The sequence below is a fragment of the Salvelinus namaycush genome, chromosome 22 (assembly GCF_016432855.1).
Source record: "Salvelinus namaycush isolate Seneca chromosome 22, SaNama_1.0, whole genome shotgun sequence".
In the NCBI taxonomy this organism is placed as follows: Eukaryota; Metazoa; Chordata; class Actinopteri; order Salmoniformes; family Salmonidae; genus Salvelinus; species Salvelinus namaycush.
The window spans coordinates 31,572,294-31,594,491 of NC_052328.1; the positions used below are offsets into that span (position 1 = coordinate 31,572,294).

General features: G+C 43.9%; 1 protein-coding gene across 1 annotated transcript in view; it reads right to left on the reverse strand.

The window, feature by feature from the left end:
* Positions 1-12,354: 12,354 nt before the first annotated feature.
* The window catches only part of LOC120017846 (collagen alpha-1(XIX) chain-like), a 29,329-nt gene continuing 19,485 nt past the window's right edge, over positions 12,355-22,198 (reverse strand). The window contains exons 6-9 of the mRNA XM_038960811.1: positions 21,389-21,469; positions 18,440-18,546; positions 16,865-16,927; positions 12,355-12,373 (exon numbers count right to left, since the gene is read on the reverse strand). Of these exons, the coding sequence (XP_038816739.1) occupies positions 12,355-12,373; positions 16,865-16,927; positions 18,440-18,546; positions 21,389-21,469 (270 nt within the window). The remainder of the gene's footprint in view (positions 12,374-16,864; positions 16,928-18,439; positions 18,547-21,388; positions 21,470-22,198) is intronic.

Sequence of the window (22,198 nt, forward strand, 5' to 3'; positions counted from 1 at the left end):
ATTGATACAGCATACCACCCTGCATCCCACTGCTGCTTGCCTCTGAAGCTAAGCAGGGTCAGTCCCTGGATGGGAGACCAGATGCTGCTGGATGTGATGTTGGAGGGCCAGTAGGAGGCACTCTGGTCTAAAACATAAATGCAAATGTCCCAGGGCAGTGATTAGGGACATTGCCCTGTGTAGGTTTCTGTCTTCCTGATGGGATGTTAAACGGGTGTCCTGCCTCTCTGTGGTCAATAAAGATGCCATGGCACTTATTGTAAGAGTAGGGGTGTTATCCCCGGTGTCCTGGCTAAATTCCCAGTCTGGCCACCTAATCATCCCCAGCTTCCAATTGGCTCATTCATCCTCACTCCTCTCCCTTGTAACTATTCCCCAGGTCTTTGCTGTAAATGTGGTAAAATAAATTCATGTTTATTTGGTTGACATAGAACTACAATGGTTAAATGTCACAATTTTTTACATATTCTAATGAGACCATGTTGAAGCAGCTAGCAGAAATGATGTTTCCCCTCGTCAAACAAGGCCCTAACACAGTGAAACAGGGTTACTGTAGATCTGGGACTTGTAGCTTGCCAATTATCGGGTAATACTATCCACCTCTCTCTCTGCAGCTGTTGGAGCGCTGTGTTGAATACAACAGGCTCAGAACAGGTGTAAGGGAAGCAGGATGGGACCCTAGCTTAGCTCAGTGAACTGCTGGACCTCCTAAATCCTCTGGCTAATGTGTGAATAAGACACTGACGGCCACTGACTGTAGCCTACATTAGTATAAGGACATGCCCAGGGCCATAATGGTTATAATAACTTTGAGAAAATATCCAAATAATGTTTGTTTTTTACATTTTTAGAGTGTGTCCAAGCTAAAATCCTTAATTGCTACATTTTTGTACATATACATTAATGATATTGTATATACCTATAGATTCTAGAAGAACAGAACTCATAAATTAATCATACTGTATACACCCATAGATTTTTGAAGAACTTATAAATGCCTCATGAGCTTAGTTCAGCTGTCATACCCCATCAGAACCCAAAATATAACATGTGTAAACAAAGTAAATGTAAACAAACACTGTATAGTGTCAAAACATGGTTAAAAAACATGGTTACTTTTCTGGGGCGGTGGTTAGAGAGTTGGGCTAGTAACCGAAAGGTTGCTGGATCGAATCCCTGAGCTGACAAGGTAAAAATCTGTTGTTCTGCCCCTGAACAAGGCAGTTAACCCACTGTTCCCCGGTAGGCTGCCATTCTAAGTAAGAATTTGTTCTTAACTTACTTGCAACGTTAAATAATGGTTAAATAATTTTTCCCAATTTTCTATTATCCAGGCCCATCCCTCAATTGCTTACCAAAATAGAAACAGGCTTGTTATTGTTTCAATTGAGGACTGTAGCTTTAAAGTAACTGTCCAGGGAAAATCTCACTTTAAAAGCTAGACTCAGCAAAATGACGTTGCCACGAGCAGCACTGCAGATATTGAGATGAGTGAGATGCAAGACTTCGCTCTCACACAGTCACACACAGTATCTGCGCACGTGCATGGGTTCGCTTCACGCTTTGCAGCGTGGTATCCAGGGCGCCAAAACAGCGAAGAAGTTGAGCCATGCGCTTTCATGGTTGTTGCAGAAACTGACCCTCTATGCTGTTTACTTTCTGTATGTATGTTGTATTGCTGAGTCTACCTTTAAAAGCTTATTATAGCTCACACACAAATAATGTTGTTGACTCGTCCTATACTCGTATTTGTGGTCAAAGCAAATAAGTGAAGAAGAAAATACTTTAAAAATCCCACCTCAAACTATTATCTCAAACAGACCATTTAAAAAATGCTTGCCATTTCCTCACAGAAGGTCACGTCATGTTTTTGGCAGACATGTCTCATTGTCTGAGCTGGCCAATCAGCTGTTTACTTGTCATTTATTTTTTTATTGAATGGTACATATCCACACCATGTTGTTGTTGGGGTACGCCCACACCATTGTAACACAGAAAATATGTTTTTTAACATACTAAATAAGGAAAACTATTTCACTCATATTGTTAATTATATGTAATGGCTCATAGAAATCTGGAAACACTGGACAGTTACTTTAAGAACATGTCCATGTGGCCTACTAGTGATGTAGGAGATAGACAGTAGCCTATGGAATCTATAGGATAACTAGTGATGTAGGAGATAGACAGTAGCCTATGGAATCTATAGGATAACCAGTGATGTTGGAGATAGACAGTAGCCTATGGAATCTATAGGATAACCAGTTATGTAGGAGATAGACAGTAGCCTATGGAATCTATAGGATAACTAGTGATGTAGGAGATAGACAGTAGCCTATGGAATCTATAGGATAACTAGTGATGTAGGAGATAGACAGTAGCCTATGGAATCTATAGGATAACTAGTGATGTAGGAGATAGACAGTAGCCTATGGAATCTATAGGATAACCAGTGATGTAGGAGATAGACAGTAGCCTATGGAATCTATAGGATAACTAGTGATGTAGGAGATAGACAGTAGCCTATGGAATCTATAGAATAACTAGTGATGTAGGAGATAGACAGTAGCCTATGGAATCTATATGATAACTACTGATGTAGGAGATAGACAGTAGCCTATGGAATCTATAGACTAACCAGTGATGTAGGATATAGACAGTAGCCTATGGAATCTATAGGATAACTAGTGATGTAGGAGATAGACAGTAGCCTATGGAATCTATAGGATAACTAGTGATGTAGGAGATAGACAGTAGCCTATGGAATATATAGGATAACCAGTTATGTAGGAGATAGACAGTAGCCTATGGAACCTATAGGATAACCAGTGATGTAGGAGATAGACAGTAGCCTTTGGAACCTATAGGATAACCAGTTATGTAGGAGATAGACAGTAGCCTATGGAATCTATAGGATAACTAGTGATGTAGGAGATAGACAGTAGCCTATGGAATCTATAGGATAACTAGTGATGTAGGAGATAGACAGTAGCCTATGGAATCTATAGGATAGCTAGTGATGTAGGAGATAGACAGTAGCCTATGGAATCTATAGGATAACTAGTGATGTAGGAGATAGACAGTAGCCTATGGAATCTATAGGATAACCAGTTATGTAGGAGATAGACAGTAGCCTATGGAATCTATAGGATAACCAGTGATGTAGGAGATAGACAGTAGCCTATGGAATCTATAGAATAACCAGTGATGTAGGAGATAGACAGTAGCCTATGGAATCTATAGGATAATCAGTGATGTAGGAGATAGACAGTAACCTATGGAATCTATATGATAACCAGTGATGTAGGAGATAGACAGTAGCCTATGGAATCTATAGGATAACCAGTTGTGTAGGAGATAGACAGTAGCCTATGTAATCGATAGGATAACCAGTGATGTAGGAGATAGACAGTAGCCTATGGAATCTATAGGATAACCAGTTGTGTAGGAGATAGACAGTAGCCTATGTAATCGATAGGATAACCAGTGATGTAGGAGATAGACAGTAGCCTATGGAATCTATATGATAACCAGCGATGTAGGAGATAGACAATAGCCTATGGATTCTATAGGATAACCAGTGATGTCGGAGATAGACAGTAGCCTATGGAATCTATAGGATAACCAGTGATGTAGGAGATAGAACCCTATAGTCTACTGGTATAGGAATGTTCAACATCCCTTTAGACAAAGCAGAGTCACCCCAGTAACACTATGTATTGTGTACTGCATGAACTGCAGGTATGTATAACTGATGTTGGGGATAGATAATAGCCTATAGCTATTATGTTCTACCTGATCATTAATAGCACCCACATGGTGTCCCAGATCTCAATCAGTCCCTGATTAGGGTGAGCAGTGGAACTGGCTTCAAGGTATAGTTTGGAATATAAGGTGCCTATAGGGATGTTTGCATTCTCTTTAGAACAAGTGGACTCTTCCCCAGGGCTGTTATGAGGCTTAGGTCCAACGCTCAGCAGAGCATTAAACCCCAATCTGTAGCAGAATCACAGGGTTAAAGGTTACCCCGGTGCCTGTAACTCTACATCCACTCCCTGTGTGAACTGAAACATTGTCCTGTGGCATTCTCCTTCATTCTTCCCCTCTGACTGTCTGTCTGCTGCCATGTCAAGGAAGGGCAGATCATTAGTCAAATGTCTTTCACACCGATGCACGCACACACACACCACACACACCACACACACACACACACACACACACACACACACACACACACACACACACACACACACACACACACACACACACACACACACACACACACACACACACACACACACACACACACACACACACACACACACACACACACGTCCTCCTCTAAGTGACAACATGTTCTCCTCTGTTAAATCCATTAGAGTTAATTATGGCACACTTCAACAGGGTAATTAGTATATGTTGGGGCTCCAACGTGCATAATTGAGCTTATCTCTAACTAGCTGAATGTTTGCTGTGTGATCATGTATTGCCAGTGGTGACATTGGTTTTCACCATCTACAAAATTAGACATGGAAAGCAAAGCTAGATTCGGTGGTGAAGGTTGCTGACGAGCCCTTCACAAGTATCGCGTTACTCAGAACCCACGCTGTTCTCGGGGCAGGTCTGCCAGTTTTCACTAGCAGAAGGGACTTTCGTAACAGGTTAGGAGAATGAGGTTCAGGTTAGGAACAGGGTTAGGGATAGGGTTAGGGATAGGGATAGGGTTAGGGATAGGGATAGGGTTAGGAACAGGGTTAGGGATAGGGTTAGGGATAGGGATAGGGTTAGGAATAGGGATAGGGATAGGGATAGGGTTAGGGATAGGGTTAGGGATAGGGTTAGGGATAGGGATAGGGTTAGGAACAGGGTTAGGGATAGGGTTAGGGATAGGGTTAGGAACAGGGTTAGGGATAGGGTTAGGGATAGGGTTAGGAACAGGGATAGGGATAGGGATAGGGTTAGGGATAGGGATAGGGTTAGGGATAGGGATAGGGTTAGGGATAGGGTTAGGGATAGGGTTAGGGATAGGGTTAGGGATAGGGTTAGGGATAGGGATAGGGTTAGGGATATGGATAGGGTTAGGGATAGGGATAGGGATAGGGATAGGGATAGGGATAGGGATAGGGATAGGGATAGGGTTAGGAACAGGGTTAGGGATAGGGATAGGGTTCGGGATAGGGTTAGGGATAGGGTTAGGGATAGGGTTAGGAACAGGGTTCGGGATAGGGATAGGGTTAGGGACAGGGTTAGGGATAGGGTTCGGGATAGGGTTAGGGTTAGGGTTAGGGATAGGGTTAGGGATAGGGATAGGGTTAGGGATAGGGTTAGGGACAGGGTTCGGGACAGGGTTAGGGATAGGGTTAGGGATAGGGTTAGGAACAGGGTTAGGGATAGGGTTAGGGATAGGGTTAGGGATAGGGTTAGGGATAGGGATAGGGTTAGGGACAGGGTTAGGGATAGGGTTAGGGATAGGGTTAGGGTTAGGGTTAGGGTTAGGGATAGGGTTAGGGATAGGGATAGGGATAGGGTTAGGGATAGGGTTAGGGACAGGGTTAGGGATAGGGTTCGGGATAGGGTTAGGGTTAGCTAAAATGCATCAACAAAAAAATTACGTGACTGGAACATATCTAGCTACAACCAGGCCTGCCCTGAGAACACCCTCCGTTTCCACTAATGTGATTCTTCTAAAAAACAACACTGTATCTCTGACCATGTTTACTGTCTGACAATGTGGTGGCTAAACATTTAGGAATCTTTGAAGTTCGTTGTTAGCATCTGAAAGAGAACGCTGTCTGTTGCTTTGACCCGCGTTCGGAAAGTATTCAGACCCCTTCAATTTTTCCACTGCTGTGTCACGTTACAGCCTTATTCTAAAATGTATTAAATCGTTTTTTTCATCAATCTACACACACAATACCCCATAACGACAAAAAAAGCAGGTTTTTAGAAATGTTTGCAAATATAAAAAAATATGAACTAGTGGTTAGACCGTTGGACTAGTAACCGAAAGGTTGCAAGTTCAAATCCCCGAGCTGACAAGGTACAAATCTGTCATTCTGCCCCTGAACAGGCAATTAACCCACTGTTCCTAGGCCGTCATTGAAAATAAGAATTTGTTCTTAATTAACTGACTTGCCTAGTTAAATAAAGGTAAAATTAAAAATAAAAAAAAATTAAAATGTACATAAGTATTCAGACCCTTTACTCAGTACTTCCCCAGATCTGTGCCTCGACACAATTCTGTCTCAGAGCTCTAAGGACAATTCCTTCCACCTCATGGCTTGGTTTTTGCTCTGACATGCACTGTCAACTGTGTGATTTTCCAAATCATGTCCAATCAATTGAATTGACCACAGGTGGACTCCAATCAAGTTGTAAAAACATGGGTGATCAATGGAAACAAGATGCACCTGAGCTCAATTTTCAGTCTCATATCAAAGGATCTGAATACTTATGTAAATAAGGTATTTCTGTTGTTTAGATGTAGTAAATGTGCAAACATTTCTAAAAACGTGTTTTCGCTTTGTCATTATGGGGTATTGTGTGTAGATTGATGAGGATTTTTATTTATTTAATCCTTTTATGGATTGAAAATGTGGAAAAAGTGAAGGGGTCTGAATTCTTTCCGAATGCACTCTATTTTCTATTGCGAAAGGCGAGCATCATAATATAAATGGATAAATAGAGACATTTATCTTTGGTAGTAAAACCATAAGCCCATTAACGTAGTATGTTTTTAATGCCTTAAGGGATTTTGTGGGCATCCTCCTGGGTTTATGTGCTGTCATTACTCCTCGGGAAGAAAACCTTAGAACACCACTGGATATCAAACACATTTCATACCCTCTTTCATCAAGGATATCATTTTATTTTCCTTCATCCATCCATCCATCCATCCATCCATCCATCCATCCATCCATCCATCCATCCATCCATCCATCCATCCATCCATCCATCCATCCATCCATCCATCCATCCATCCATCCATCCATCCATAATATGATTTTTACTGGACTGTGGCACTAAGTTACAGAAGCTCTTCAATAAATGCATAACATTCACTGAGTCTCATGCTTAATTCCCATTGGAAGTCCACTTCTACGAATGACTTTTACCCGACAGCCGACTCATTCAAGGTTTTACAGTATTACCTTAACTGAGCGTTAAGCAGGGGGATAAATGGGTCATATGGAACTGAATTACTGTACAGCTCAAATGAAGTAGAGAAGCATAGCCACTTCTTGAAGACTCCAACTGGACATGTACATACAATAGATGAATGTGTGCTAGAGGATAGCAATAGCAGAATGATTACTTTTTATAGAAAGAGGGAACAGAAATGATCATCACCATTCCAACCTTTTAATGCACCCTGTCACAATACAGAGGCGGATGCAAGATGCAAGCAACGATGGTTTAATGAATACAGTTTACAGCATCAACAGGACAGACAGAATATACTCAGACGGAATCCAACCCAGGGCCTAGGGCGCATCCTCTGATGATAGCGTGCTGAGAAATCCAAGGGAGTGTGTCCGGCTGGGTAGGAAGGAGCACCGCAGATAATCCACACAAGGGCGGCGAGAGAATGAGCACTGACACACGACACAACCTCAGGGAAGAAACAACGATCTGACAACAAGAAACACAGGTTACAGAACATATAAAGGGGAAGATAATTAATTCCAGCTGGCGCAGACAATCAGGCCAAGATTGGGAACCACGCCCACACAAACACGGGAGAGAGAGAGAGAGAGAGAGAGAGAGAGAGAGAGAGCGAAGAGAGAGTGAGGCAGTGGATTCATGAACCGTGACAATACCCCCCCCCCTAGGAACGCCTCTTGGCGTTCCCAGGCAAATTTACCTGTCGATTGAAATCATCGATAAGGGAGTGATCCAGAATGTCCCTAGCGGGTACCCAACTTCTCTCCTCCGGACCGTACCCCTCCCAGTCTACCAGGTACTGGAATCCGCGTCCCCTCCTTCTCGAGTTCAAAATCCGATTGACCGAAAAGGTGGTCTCCCCATCAACAAGTCGTGGCGGCGGGGGAACCGGGACCGGCGGGTTAATGCGTGCCTGAAACACCGGTTTTATCTTGGACACATGGAAGGTAGGATGAATTCTCCTATACGCCGGAGGAAGCTTGAGCCGGACCGCCACCGGACTAATGATCCTGGTGACCTTGAACGGCCCGATAAATTTGGGGGCAAGTTTGTTAGAAACGGATCGGAGTGGAATGTTCCTCGTAGAAAGCCACACTCTTTGTCCAACGACGTATACCGGAGGCTTCGACCGGTGGCGATCGGCCTTAGCCTTGGTGCGCGCCCCCACCCGGAGGAGAGTCTCACGGGCTCTGCTCCATGCGTGACGGCACCTCTGGATGAAAGCGTGAGCGGAGGGAACAGTGACCTCGGACTCTGTACTGGGAAAGATAGGTGGCTGGTACCCTAAACTACACTCAAACGGAGAGAGACCCGTGGCTGCCACTGGCAACGAATTGTGAGCGTACTCAACCATAGAGAGTTGTTGACTCCAGGAAGAGGGGTTCTTAGAAACCAAACATCGCAACACTCTCTCCAAATCTTGGTTGGCCCTCTCCGTTTGACCGTTGCTCTGGGGATGAAACCCTGAAGAAAGACTGACACTCGCTCCCAGTAACCTACAAAACTCCTGCCAAAACTTGGACACAAATTGGGGCCCCCGGTCAGAAACTACGTCCATCGGCAGGCCATGTAAGCGAAAGACATGATCCACGACCGTTACCGCTGTTTCCTTGGCAGATGGTAATTTAGGCAAGGGAATAAAATGAGCCGCCTTCGAGAACCGGTCCACCACGGTCAAAACAACCGTCCTGCCCTGGGAGGGCGGGAGACCGGTAACAAAATCTAGCGCGATGTGGGACCAGGGTCTCGAAGGGACCGACAGCGGTTGGAGTAACCCATCTGGGGGTCGATTAGAACTCTTCCCAGTGGCACAAACCGAGCAAGCCAAGACAAAACTGTGAATGTCACGAGCCATCAGCGGCCACCAAAAGCGTTGCTTCACTAAAAAGCTAGTACGGCTAACTCCTGGATGACACGCTACGTTGGAGCAATGCCCCCACCGAATAACATCGGACCGACATCCCTCCGGCACAAACAACCGATTAGGCGGACAACCGGGCGGAGGCGTTACCCCTTCTAAGGCCGTTCTGACCCTCGATTCAACCTCCCATATAAGTGTGGAGACCACTAGGGTCCTGGGTAGGATGCACTCGGGAGTGGATGGGCGTTCGGAATGGTCAAAAATGCGAGAAAGGGAATCGGGTTTGACGTTCTTGGAACCCGGGCGATACGAGAGAGAGAAGTCAAAACGTCCGAAAAAGAGTGCCCACCGCGCCTGCCTGGAGTTGAGTCTCTTGGCTGTTCTGATATATTCCAAATTCTTGTGATCGGTCCAAACTATAAAAGGTACCCCCGAACCCTCTAACCAATGGCGCCACTCCTCCAGTGCTAACTTTACTGCCAACAACTCTCTGTTGCCAATGTCGTAGTTGCGTTCCGCAGGTGATAACCGATGGGAAAGGAACGCGCAAGGGTGCATCTTGTTGTCAGAAGCGGCACGTTGGGAAAGTACCGCACCTACCCCCACCTCTGAAGCGTCCACCTCCACCACGAACTGACGCGAGGGATCGGGAGCTATGAGGATGGGGGCCGAAACAAAGCGGCTCTTGAGTTTGACGAATGCAGCCTCGGCTGTATCGGTCCACCTGAACGTCACTCTGGGGGAGGTTAAGGCGGTAAGGGAAGCGACTATCTGGCTAAAGTTGCGAACAAAACGCCGGTAGAAATTGGCGAATCCCAGAAACCTCTGTAGGGCCTTACGGGAATCTGGGCTTGGCCACTCCACCACAGCCTTAATCTTGTCAGGATCCATGCGAATACCTTCAGTCGAGACGATGTAACCTAGGAATGGAACGGATTGTGCATGAAAAATGCATTTCTCCGCCTTGACAAAAAGTCCATTCTCCAACAACCTCTGGAGCACTCGTCTGACGTGCTGACCATGTTCCTGGAGAGAAGAAGAAAAAATCAGTATGTCATCCAGGTAAACATATATGAACTGATCAATCATATCTCTCAGCACGTCATTGACGAGTGCCTGGAAAACCGCTGGGGAGTTGGATAGCCCGAAAGGCATGACCAAATATTCGAAATGCCCTCTGGGGGTGTTAAACGCTGTTTTCCATTCGTCCCCCCTCCTTATGCGAACCAAATGATAAGCATTACGTAAATCCAACTTAGTGAACACAGATGCTCCCTGTAACCTTTCAAAGGCTGAGGACATCAACGGTAAGGGATAGGTATTCTTCACTGTGATGTTATTCAACCCACGGTAATCAATGCAAGGACGCAGAGATCCGTCCTTCTTCCCCACAAAGAAGAACCCCGCCCCCGCTGGAGAAGAGGAAGGACGAATGAATCCAGATGCCAGAGAATCAGAGATGTATCTCTCCATAGCCTCCCTCTCAGGAACAGAGAGAGAATATAACTTACCCTTAGGCGGAGACTCACCTGGCAATAATTCTATTGCACAGTCATAGGGACGATGCGGAGGAAGAGAAGCAGCACGGGACTTGCTGAACACCTCCTTCAGGTCGAGGTATTCAACGGGCACGTTAGACAAATCCACTGCCTCCTCTAGAAACACAGAGTCAGACACAGATGAACAAGCCGACACTAAACAGGACTCAAGACACTTGTTACTCCATATGGATATAGAGTTCTGACCCCAGTCAACTCTGGGGTTGTGTTGGGTGAGCCAAGGGTGGCCGAGAACTAATGGTGCCAGAGGTGAGTCCATGAGTAGAAATGATAATGTCTCAGTGTGATTGCCGGAAGTGATGAGTGTGATAGGTTCAGTGGTGTGAGAAATGTTGGGGAGTTCTTGACCATTGAGAGCGTTGACAGATATCTTGTGCGTGAGTGAGGTGATAGGAATCTGGAGTTTGTGAGCGAGCTTGAAGTCCATGAAATTACCCTCTGCTCCTGAGTCCAGTAAGGCTTGGGTGTCGTGCGTGTGGGTGGCCCATCTTAGTCTTACCGGGAGGAGGGTGGATGATGAGGTCTTCTCTATGGTGACACCACCCGATAGTAGCCTCATACTTACTACCGGGCCTGATCTTTTACCGGGCAGGAGTGGATAAAGTGGCCCGCTCTACCACAGTAGAGACAGAGTCCTTGGGATCTCCGCCTCTCCCTCTCTTCCCGGGAGAGGCGAGCTCTCCCCAGCTGCATGGGTTCGTGAGCGGAGGCTGAACTGGCCGTGTTCCCGCCGCTGGCATGCCAGCCCTCCGTGTCGTTATACGGTCTGTTAGGGCATGCTCGGCGGCCAATACGACTCAGACGAGCGTCGACCCTCAAGGCTAGTTCCACTAGTCCATTTAAACTCCTGGGAAGGTCCAGAACATAAATCTCCTTCTGGATCCGGTCCTCCAGCCCATGCAGGAACATGTCCCACTGCGCCTCCTCGTTCCACTGACACTCTGCGGCCAGAGTGCGGAATTGGATGGAGTATTCCGATACTGAACGGTCTCCTTGGCGAAGGTCAGCGAGTAGTCTGGCCGCCTCCCTACCCGCCACGGCCCGATCGAAGACTCTTCTCATCTCCTCGGAGAGTGTCTGGAAAGAGGTGCAGCATGGGTCCTGGTTCGCCCACACCGCCGTTCCCCAAAGAGCCGCTTTGCCGGATAGCAGTGTGAGTACGAATGCTACCTTAGACTGTTCCTGGTTGAAGGTCCGTGGCTGCAACGAGAAATGCATGGAACATCTCGTAAGAAAAGCTCTACAATAGTCCGGATCACCTGAATAACCCTCTGGTGTCGGTAGCCGTGGCTCTAGCTGATAATCCAGCTCTGGCGGGGCGTGTGGAACTGCCGGTGTAGGTGGCGCAGCGAGACCCCTCAGATGTTGTAATTGTTGGGTCAGCTGGGATACCTGCGTCGCCATGGCTTGTACTGCCCGACCTGTGCTGGAGATGTTCTCCTCTTGTTGATCCATTCTCGTGATACTGCGGGAAATGAATTCGGTCAGACTCGTTGAACTCGCTGCATCCATGGTCTGGTCAGATCGTTCTGTCACAATACAGAGGCGGATGCAAGATGCAAGCAACGATGGTTTAATGAATACAGTTTACAGCATCAACAGGACAGACAGAATATACTCAGACGGAATCCAACCCAGGGCCTAGGGCGCATCCTCTGATGATAGCGTGCTGAGAAATCCAAGGGAGTGTGTCCGGCTGGGTAGGAAGGAGCACCGCAGATAATCCACACAAGGGCGGCGAGAGAATGAGCACTGACACACGACACAACCTCAGGGAAGAAACAACGATCTGACAACAAGAAACACAGGTTACAGAACATATAAAGGGGAAGATAATTAATTCCAGCTGGCGCAGACAATCAGGCCAAGATTGGGAACCACGCCCACACAAACACGGGAGAGAGAGAGAGAGAGAGAGAGAGAGAGAGAGAGCGAAGAGAGAGTGAGGCAGTGGATTCATGAACCGTGACACACCCCTTACGTAGTTGTTGGCAATTTAGCTTGGCTTTTACAGAGATGAATACAGAAGCTCCAATACTATTGAGACTTTAGAGCATTTAAACAGAATCATAATGAGAACTGTGGGTTAATTGTTATGACCTTACAAGGAAAACGTTGTGGGGAAATTGGGGATTACTTTGTGGTTGTGTTACTTCAAGAGAAGAGAAAGTATTAATCCAGCACTGTGGTGAAAGTTGGATGGAGGATCCTAATCCCGTTCACAGGGATTAAACAGCTGTGGTCATCCAGGGTTCTTCAGAAAATTAAACACATCAATCCTGGTATTATAAGAAGGCAGCTTCCTTGAAAGGAAATCCGTTTTTCCTAATGGCCTTGTATTATATTATAGGATTTACAGCCCTAGTACTATGTTATACGATGTATTAACACATTCACAGCTCCTAGGTGGAATAAAATCTAAACATTGACGTAGTCATGAAATGATATATTTTTATTATTCCTTTACAATACCCAGAATGTGTTTAGCACCGTACTACAGATGTATTCCATTCCTACCTGCTTGCCTTCTCAACGAGCTGTCACTAATTTAATTTAGTCCCACAATGCACTTCTTCTAAAAGTGATAATAATGCCAGGAATCCTATTCGGGGCAGTTGATTGGTTGTCACAGAGTCGCTGAACCCAGCTTGTCTGTCAAAATGTATAACTTCAACAGAGGTACAGTAATTAAATGACCCTTTCAGAAAATGACACGTCTTTGTATTGGATTCACAGTTTAATAGAACAAGTAAATGGTGTGCTCACAGGAATCTATTCACCTCAGTATGATACATTTGGAGTTTTCCCTACAATTTTTTGAGGCAACTAGTTACTTTGAACCTGGGAAAAAAAATGAATTATGACTTTAAAGATATTTATTTTGTGCTACTTTTAATATGATTTAATGGTAGCTAAAGTGCCAAGACTAGTTCAATAAGGATATATGGACTGAGGTGTTATCTTTGGTCCTAGTAGACCACTATAACAAACTTAATGCCACTTCTACACCAGGAACATACTAATTATAACAGAGAGTTTCACAAATAACACAATTCCCCCTCCTCTCGGTCGGTCCTACAGGTAGAATGATTTAAAGCTTGTGTAGCTGTTGTACTTTCTCTGAATTCCTAAGTGGTTTTAAGGGAAAAACAGAAGGTCTGCATCCCAAATGGCCCCCTAGTCTCTATATAGTGCATTTCTTTTGACCAGGGCCTATAAGATATCCCATAGGGCTCTGCTCCAAAGTAGGACACTATATTGGGAATATGTTGCCATTTAGGACACAGCCAAGTTCCTACTTGCTCTGAAAAATTACTTTACCCAAACTACACCACTCTATGGTAATTGGGTCAATGACCACAAAGACCATCTGGTCCTAATAGGCAAATCACCACCTGTTCAGAGTAATGAATTCCTATCATTCTTCATTCCCAAACACACTGGCTATTCTCTCTCTCTCTCTCTGTCAAACACACTGGTTCTTCTTCTCTCTCTCTCTCTGTCAAACACACTGGCTCTTCTCTCTCTTTCTGTCAAACACACTGGTTCTTCTCCCTCTTTCTGTCAAACACACTGACTCTTCTGCTCTCTCTCTCTCTCTCTGTCAAACACACTGACTCTTCTCTCTCTCTCTCTCTGTCAAACACACTGGTTCTTCTTCTCTCTCTTTCTGTCAAACACACTGGTTCTTCTTCTCTCTCTCTTTCTGTCAAACACACTGGTTCTTCTTCTCTCTCTCTTTCTGTCAAACACGCTGGTTCTTCTTCTCTCTCTCTTTCTGTCAAACACATTGGTTCTTCTTCTCTCTCTCTTTCTGTCAAACACACTGGTTCTTCTTCTCTCTCTCTTTCTGTCAAACACATTGGTTCTTCTTCTCTCTCTCTTTCTGTCAAACACACTGGTTCTTCTCTCTCTCTTTCTGTCAAACACACTGGTTCTTATTCTCTCTCTCTTTCTGTCAAACACACTGACTCTTCTCTCTCTCTCAGTCAAACACACTGACTCTTCTCTCTATCTCAGTCAAACACACTGGCTCTGCTCTCTCTCTTTCTGTCAAACACACTGGTTCTTCTCTCTTTCTGTCAAACACACTGGTTCTTCTCTCTCTCTATCTCAGTCAAACACACTGGCTCTGCTCTCTCTCTTTCTGTCAAACACACTGGTTCTTCTCTCTTTCTGTCAAACACACTGGTTCTTCTCTCTCTCTCTCTCTGTCAAACACACTGGTTCTTCTCTCTTTCTGTCAAACACACTGACTCTTCTCTCTCTCTTTCTGTCAAACACACTGGTTCTTCTCTCTCTCTCTTTCTGTCAAACACACTGACTCTTCTCTCTCTCTCTTTCTGTCAAACACACTGACTCTTCTCTCTCTCTCTTTCTGTCAAACACACTGACTCTTCTCTCTCTCTTTCTGTCAAACACACTGGTTCTTCTCTCTCTCTCTTTCTGTCAAACACACTGACTCTTCTCTCTCTCTCTTTCTGTCAAACACACTGGTTCTTCTCTCTCTCTTTCTGTCAAACACACTGACTCTTCTCTCTCTCTTTCTGTCAAACACACTGGTTCTTCTCTCTCTCTCTTTCTGTCAAACACACTGGTTCTTCTTCTCTCTCTCTTTCTGTCAAACACACTGACTCTTCTCTCTCTCTTTCTGTCAAACACACTGGTTCTTCTCTCTCTCTCTTTCTGTCAAACACACTGACTCTTCTCTCTCTCTCTTTCTGTCAAACACACTGACTCTTCTCTCTCTCTTTCTGTCAAACACACTGGTTCTTCTCTCTCTCTCTTTCTGTCAAACACACTGACTCTTCTCTCTCTCTTTCTGTCAAACACACTGGTTCTTCTCTCTCTCTCTTTCTGTCAAACACACTGACTCTTCTCTCTCTCTCTTTCTGTCAAACACACTGACTCTTCTCTCTCTCTTTCTGTCAAACACACTGGTTCTTCTCTCTCTCTCTTTCTGTCAAACACACTGACTCTTCTCTCTCTCTTTCTGTCAAACACACTGGTTCTTCTCTCTCTCTCTTTCTGTCAAACACACTGACTCTTCTCTCTCTCTCTTTCTGTCAAACACACTGACTCTTCTCTCTCTCTCTTTCTGTCAAACACACTGGTTCTTCTTCTCTCTCTCTTTCTGTCAAACACGCTGGTTCTTCTCTCTCTCTCTTTCTGTCAAACACACTGACTCTTCTCTCTCTCTTTCTGTCAAACACGCTGGTTCTTCTCTCTCTCTCTCTCTGTCAAACACACTGGTTCTTCTTCTCTCTCTCTTTCTGTCAAACACACTGGTTCTTCTCTCTCTCTCTTTCTGTCAAACACGCTGGTTCTTCTCTCTCTCTCTCTCTGTCAAACACACTGACTCTTCTCTCTCTCTTTCTGTCAAACACACTGGTTCTTCTCTCTCTCTCTTTCTGTCAAACACACTGGTTCTTCTCTCTCTCTTTCTGTCAGTCCCTTTGGCCCTCAGCCCTCCATTTGTGCATTCACACGCGCATCCGCCATATACACAAGTGTCCCTATGCTGAGGGAGTGAAAATGATGGAGGGTGTATTAGACCCTCCGATAGCCACTTCAACGGCTTCAGAGCGATGTGGAATCCCATAATGCACCACATTATTTTTGAATTCGCACAATTTCACGCAAAACAATGGAGAGGCGTAATGGAGAGCCACCTGTACTTGTTTCTGTCTGATTTCAAGGCTTGAAACACGTAGCAAATTAAATGTTTAACTTATACTGACGGTTATATATTGTAAAACGACAGGGGGAATCTGAATGCTCGTTCTATTACTTTAGTTTTAGTTGATTCATTCTACCATTTAAAAAAAACAATCACACCAAATGTGAAAATCCATACATAGACATTAGTAAATTCAGTCTGGGACATATTTCCATTGTTAAATCACGGAGGATAACACGCAATACAGTCTGGGACATATTTCCATTGTTAAATCACGGAGGATAACATGCAATACAGTCTGGGACTTATTTCCTTATTTCTGTCTCCGTCTGTGTCTGTCTTTTCTCTCTCTGTCTTTTCTCCATCTCTGTCTGTCTCCATCTCTGTCTGTCTTTTCTCTGTCTCTGTCTGTCTCCATCTCTGTCGGTTTTTTCTCTGTCTCCGTCTTTGTCTCTCTCCCTGAAATATGTGACTAAGGAAGCACAACAGCTTTATCTCTGTTAGAATTGTAACTGAATTCTACAGGTACAATATCTGTGTACACATGCACAGTCATGATGGTATTTATTGAGCCAGATAGATATTCAACATCTCCTTTACCTTGTCTCCTTGATCTCCTTTCTGTCCTGGAAGTCCTGCCAAGCCTGGTAGACCTTGATCACCCTACAAAGAACAAGAACATTTAATTGATGTAATTTACCTGAACTAGCTTGCTAATGACTGTCCGTCCACACATTAAAAACTCCCCAAAGACATGAGCAATTCCCCAAGGTACCGCTCTGTCTGAAGTCGGCTTTCAGAACACTTCCATGGACATTAGTGGAACCACCTCTGGAGACGGCGGCCATGCCTCAAACGAAGCAACTACATATTTGTGCCAAATTACTGCTAATAAGCTATTATTTCCTGCCTTTGGTTGGCATCCAAGAAAACGCATTGGCATAAATGTGCTTTAATTGGTTATTTATTTTCTTGTTTAATACGTTTGGTGGCAGCAGTGGGATATTTGAATTTGGAATTCTGAATGCATGGTTCCATTAGAACAGAACAGAACACTCCAACCCATTAGGATTCTAATTGCTGTTTGGACAGATTGTAACTGAGGATTGCTCAACTCCGATCTCCTATATCGAAGTTGAGTTGAGTATTGATAAGTGGTCGCACGATTTGCTAGCAACAACATTGAGTTGCCATCAGTCGATACTTGAAATTCTGAAAACGCTTACCTGTACCTATTTTTGTCCTGTACAACAAGAGGTCCTTCTGAAGGGTGCTGAAATTAATACTTTTAATTTTAAAAAATTATCGAAAACAACAACCAACTTCTACCTAGTTTGTGTTGCTCAACTCAGCACGAATGGACTTGTGACATTTTAATGTTAGATTACATAGTACGTCAAGGCCGCTACATCTTCCGTCAGGCAACACAAATGAGTAAAAAGTCGGGGGTTCCATTCAATAAGGGTTTTTATTAAAAGTGTGAAGGACAGTACAGGACAAACATAGGTACAGGTAAGTTTTCAGATTAACATTTTTTACAAGCATCGACTGATGTTGACTCAATGTTGTTGCTAGCAAACCGCGTGACCAGTTATCAATACTCAACTCCGCCTCGATATAAGAGAACGGATATAAGAGAACGGATATAAGAGAATGGATATAAGAGAACGGATATAAGAGAACGGATATAAGAGAACGGATATAAGAGAACGGATATAAGAGAACGGAAATAAGAGAACGGAAATAAGAGAACGGATATAAGAGAACGGATATCCGTTCGAACGGATATAAGAGAACGGATATAAGAGAACGGAAATAAGAGAACGGATATAAGAGAACGGATATAAGAGAACGGATATAAGAGAACGGATATAAGAGAACGGATGTAAGAGAACGGATATAAGAGAACGGGTATAAGAGAACGGATATAAGAGAACGGAGTTGAGCGTTCCTCAACTTGACTGATTGTACCACAGAATGAAATAGAAAACCAAGATGGCTGCCTTTATCAACACATTCTAGAGTCAATAAGGTTAATACCATAGATCACTCCAGTAATATGTATGGTTACGTCCGTAATGGCACCCTATTCCCTATTGGCCTTGGTCAAAAGTAGTGCACAAATACAGAGAATAGAGTGCTGTTTGGGACGCAGGATATTTCTATGGACTGTACCTTTCCTGCTGAACATTGACATCTGCCACTGCTGGAATGCTGGACCCGCTGGACCTGGGCTGGCTGGACGGGCTGGGAGAGCATCTGGGGGAGCTGGCCTGCTCCAGCTGTATCCAAGGGATTGGGAGTCACCCCTCCAGCACCAGGGCCCTCCCTGCTAGGCTCACACTGTAGGATCAATACAAAGATATACAGTGGCTTGCAAAAGTATTCACCCCCCTTGGGATTTTTACTGTTTTGTTGCCTTACAACCTGGAATTAAAATAGATTTTTTGGGGGTTTGTATCATTTGATTTACACAACATGCCTACCACTTTGAAGATGCAAAATATGTTTTATTGTGAAACAAACAAGAAATAAGGCAGAAAACTTGAGCATGCATAACTATTCATCCCCCCAAAGTCAATACAGTGTAGAGCCACCTTTTGCAGCAATTACAGCTGCAAGTCTCTTGGGGTGTGTCTCTATAAGCTTGGCACATCTAGCCACTGGGATTTTTGCCCATTCTTCAAGGCAAAACTGCTCCAGCACATTCAAGTTGGATGGGTTCCGTTGGTGTACAAAGTCATACCACAGATTCTCAATTGGATTGAGGTCTGGGCTTTGACAAGGACATTCCAAGACATTTAAATGTTTCCCCTTAAATCACTCAAGTGTTGCTTTAGCAGTATGCTTAAGGTCATTGTCCTGCTGGAAGGTGAACCTCCGCCCCAGTCACAAATCTCTGGAAGACGGAAACAGGTTTCCCTCAATAATTTCCCTGTATTTAGCGCCATCCATCATTCCTTCATATCTGACCAGTTTCCCAGGTCCTGCCGATGAAAACATCCCCACAGCATGATGCTGCCACTACCATGCTTCACTGTGGGGATGGTATTCTCGGGGTGATGAGAGGTGTTGGGTTTGCTCCAGACATAGCGTTTTCCTTGATGGCCAAAAAGCTACATTTTAGTCTCGACTGACCAGAGTACCTTCTTCCATATGTTTGGGGAGTGTCCCACGTGCCTTTTGGCGAACACCAAACGTGCTTCCTTATTTTTTTCTTTAAGCAATGTCTTTTTTCTGGCCACTCTTCCGTAAAGCCCAGCTCTGTGGAATGTACGGCTTAAAGTGGTCCTATGGATAGATACTCCGATCTCCTTTGTGGAGCTTTGCAGCTCCTTCAGGGTTATCTTTGGTGTCTTTGTTGCCTCTCTGATTAATGCTCTCCTTGCCTGGTCTGGGAGTTTTGGTGGGTGTCCCTCTCTTGGCAGGTTGTTGTGGTGCCATATTCTTTCAATTTTTTTATAATGGATTTTTATAACCGAACCCTGATCTGTACTTCTCCACAACTTTGTCCCTGACCTGTTTGGAGCTCCCTGGTCTTCATGGTGCCGCTTGCTTGGTGGTGCATCTTGTTTAGTGGTGTTGCAGATTCTGGGGCCTTTCAGAACAGGTATATCAGTGTATATATACTGAGATCATGTGACAGATCATGTGGCACTTGCACACAGGTGGACTTAATTTATTACGTTAATTAGTTCTGAAGGTAACTGGTTGCACCAGCTCTTATTTAGGGGCTTCCATAGCAAAGGGGGTGAATACATATGCACGCACCACTTTTCCATTACATTTTTTTTTTTGATTTCACTTCACCAATTTGGACTATTTTGTATATGTCCACTGCATACAAACTGTTAAGACACATTACGCTGCTATTTAAGGGCCAGTTTCCTGGAACCACATTAAGCCTAATCATTTCATGTTGTTTTCAATTATGTTTTCTAGTTCACTTGAAATTGAGTCCAGGGCTAGACAGAATTTTGGTCTAGAAAGCAATGTAAAATCTCCAATGAAAGTGCTATTTAGTTTAGGAGTAGGCTTAATTTGGGTATAGGAAACCAGACAATTATAATACAACACATGTTGAAATGCAGTTCTGATATGCAATAGTCTGAAATGTAATAACAGTCCAGTACCGTATTTATAATCAGTTCATGTCCAATGATTCATTGACCCAATGAGAACCTTAATTACTGTGGAACTAGATGACTGTCCCAGGGGAACGAGGAAAGGACAATACTTAAGGTTTTGAATGCCAATACATTATTTCCTACCATATTGACTGAGCCCCAGTACTGAAACTCAATGCACACTGAGATAACATCCTGGTTATGGATATATATTATAACTGCCATAGGCCAAAGGTGAGAGGTCACTGAAACACACTATTTCCAACCATATAGATGACATGTGACCTAGCACATTGAATCAACATAACCCAACACTCACTGAGATGACAACATGGTTATGAATACATATAGGCCTAACTGTCAAAATGTCAAAGGTCACTTCTCCTTTTAAACACAGTTAGCAGTCCAAATTGCACACGTTTTCCTATGGGCTCTGGTCAAACGTAGTGCACTATACTGGGAATAGGGTGCTATTTGGGATTCATCCACAGTCTGTAAGGTCACTCTCCACTGACCTGGTCTGCAATATGAGCTAACAGAAGAATATCTATCTATCAATCTATCAATCAATCAAATGTATTTATAAATCCCGTTTTACATCAGCAGCTGTCACAAAGATATTGCACAGTAACCTGGATAAGATGTCCCTTATGGAAGAAACATAATACAGTTGGGTATTTTTCAAGAAGGACAAACACAACTCAACCAGATTATATTACCTACTGCCCTTAAATTCAAATCTCGACCAAGAAGCCAGTTCCACTGCTTTAAAAACATATATTTCCCTCTAATCAGGGACTGATTTAGACCTGGGAAACCAGGTGGGTGCAATTAATTATCAGGTAGAACAGAAACTAGAAGTACTCCAGAACTCGTAGGGTAAGAATGTAATACCCCTGCTCTACTGTATATCAAGCCACGTCGAAGGTCTCATGTATGTCCTAAAATGTGCACCATACATTAAAGAAAAATAAAATATACATGTAAAATATCTTACCGTAGATCCTGCCTGCTCACAGCAGTTCTCCATCTCAGCCAGGTATGGGTCACAGTAGATCAGGATATGTTGCAGTTCGATCTGGAGAGAAAGACATCTGTTAGGGACATTATGATGATTCAGATATAGAGAAAAACTAACTTTTTTAAATGCTAACAATATATATTTTGAAAAATTAAACATGTTTCTTTGCCTGATACTAAGCAACCCCAGCACACCAAAATTGCTTCTGGGAAAGTTCCCAGAACGTTCGTTTGGTCGCTACAAATGTTCTTTTAGAATGCTTGTATAAAACATTTGCCTGATGTTTCAAGAACATTCAAGAACTGTTCTTTAAAAGGTTCCCAGAATGTTTCATTAGGTTGTGGGAACAGTCTGGTGAGAACTTTTGGGGACATCACAAAATATATGTTCCCCAAACACAAAAACTGTCCAGTTGTGCGGAAGATTCTAGAAAACATTAGATATTACAAGTACGTTCCCAGAACACATTTCATCTGTTCTTTAAAGGTTCCAAGAATATTTCATTATGTTGTGGTAACATTGGCTGGACAAGAGATATGGTCCCAAAACACAAAAACTGTTCAGTTATGCGAACATTCAGTTATCAGTTAAATAAAATGTTATTTGTCACATGCGCCGAGAAATGCTTTCTTACAAGCCCTTAACCAACAATACGGTAGCAGAGAGAACAGTCTATGACAGAGAGAGGAACCATGCAAAATCTTTTCAGTCTCCTGAAGAGGAATAGGAGTTGGTGTGAACGGGGGCATAGTCGGCCCTCCTTTTCTTGTAGTCCAGGATCAGCTC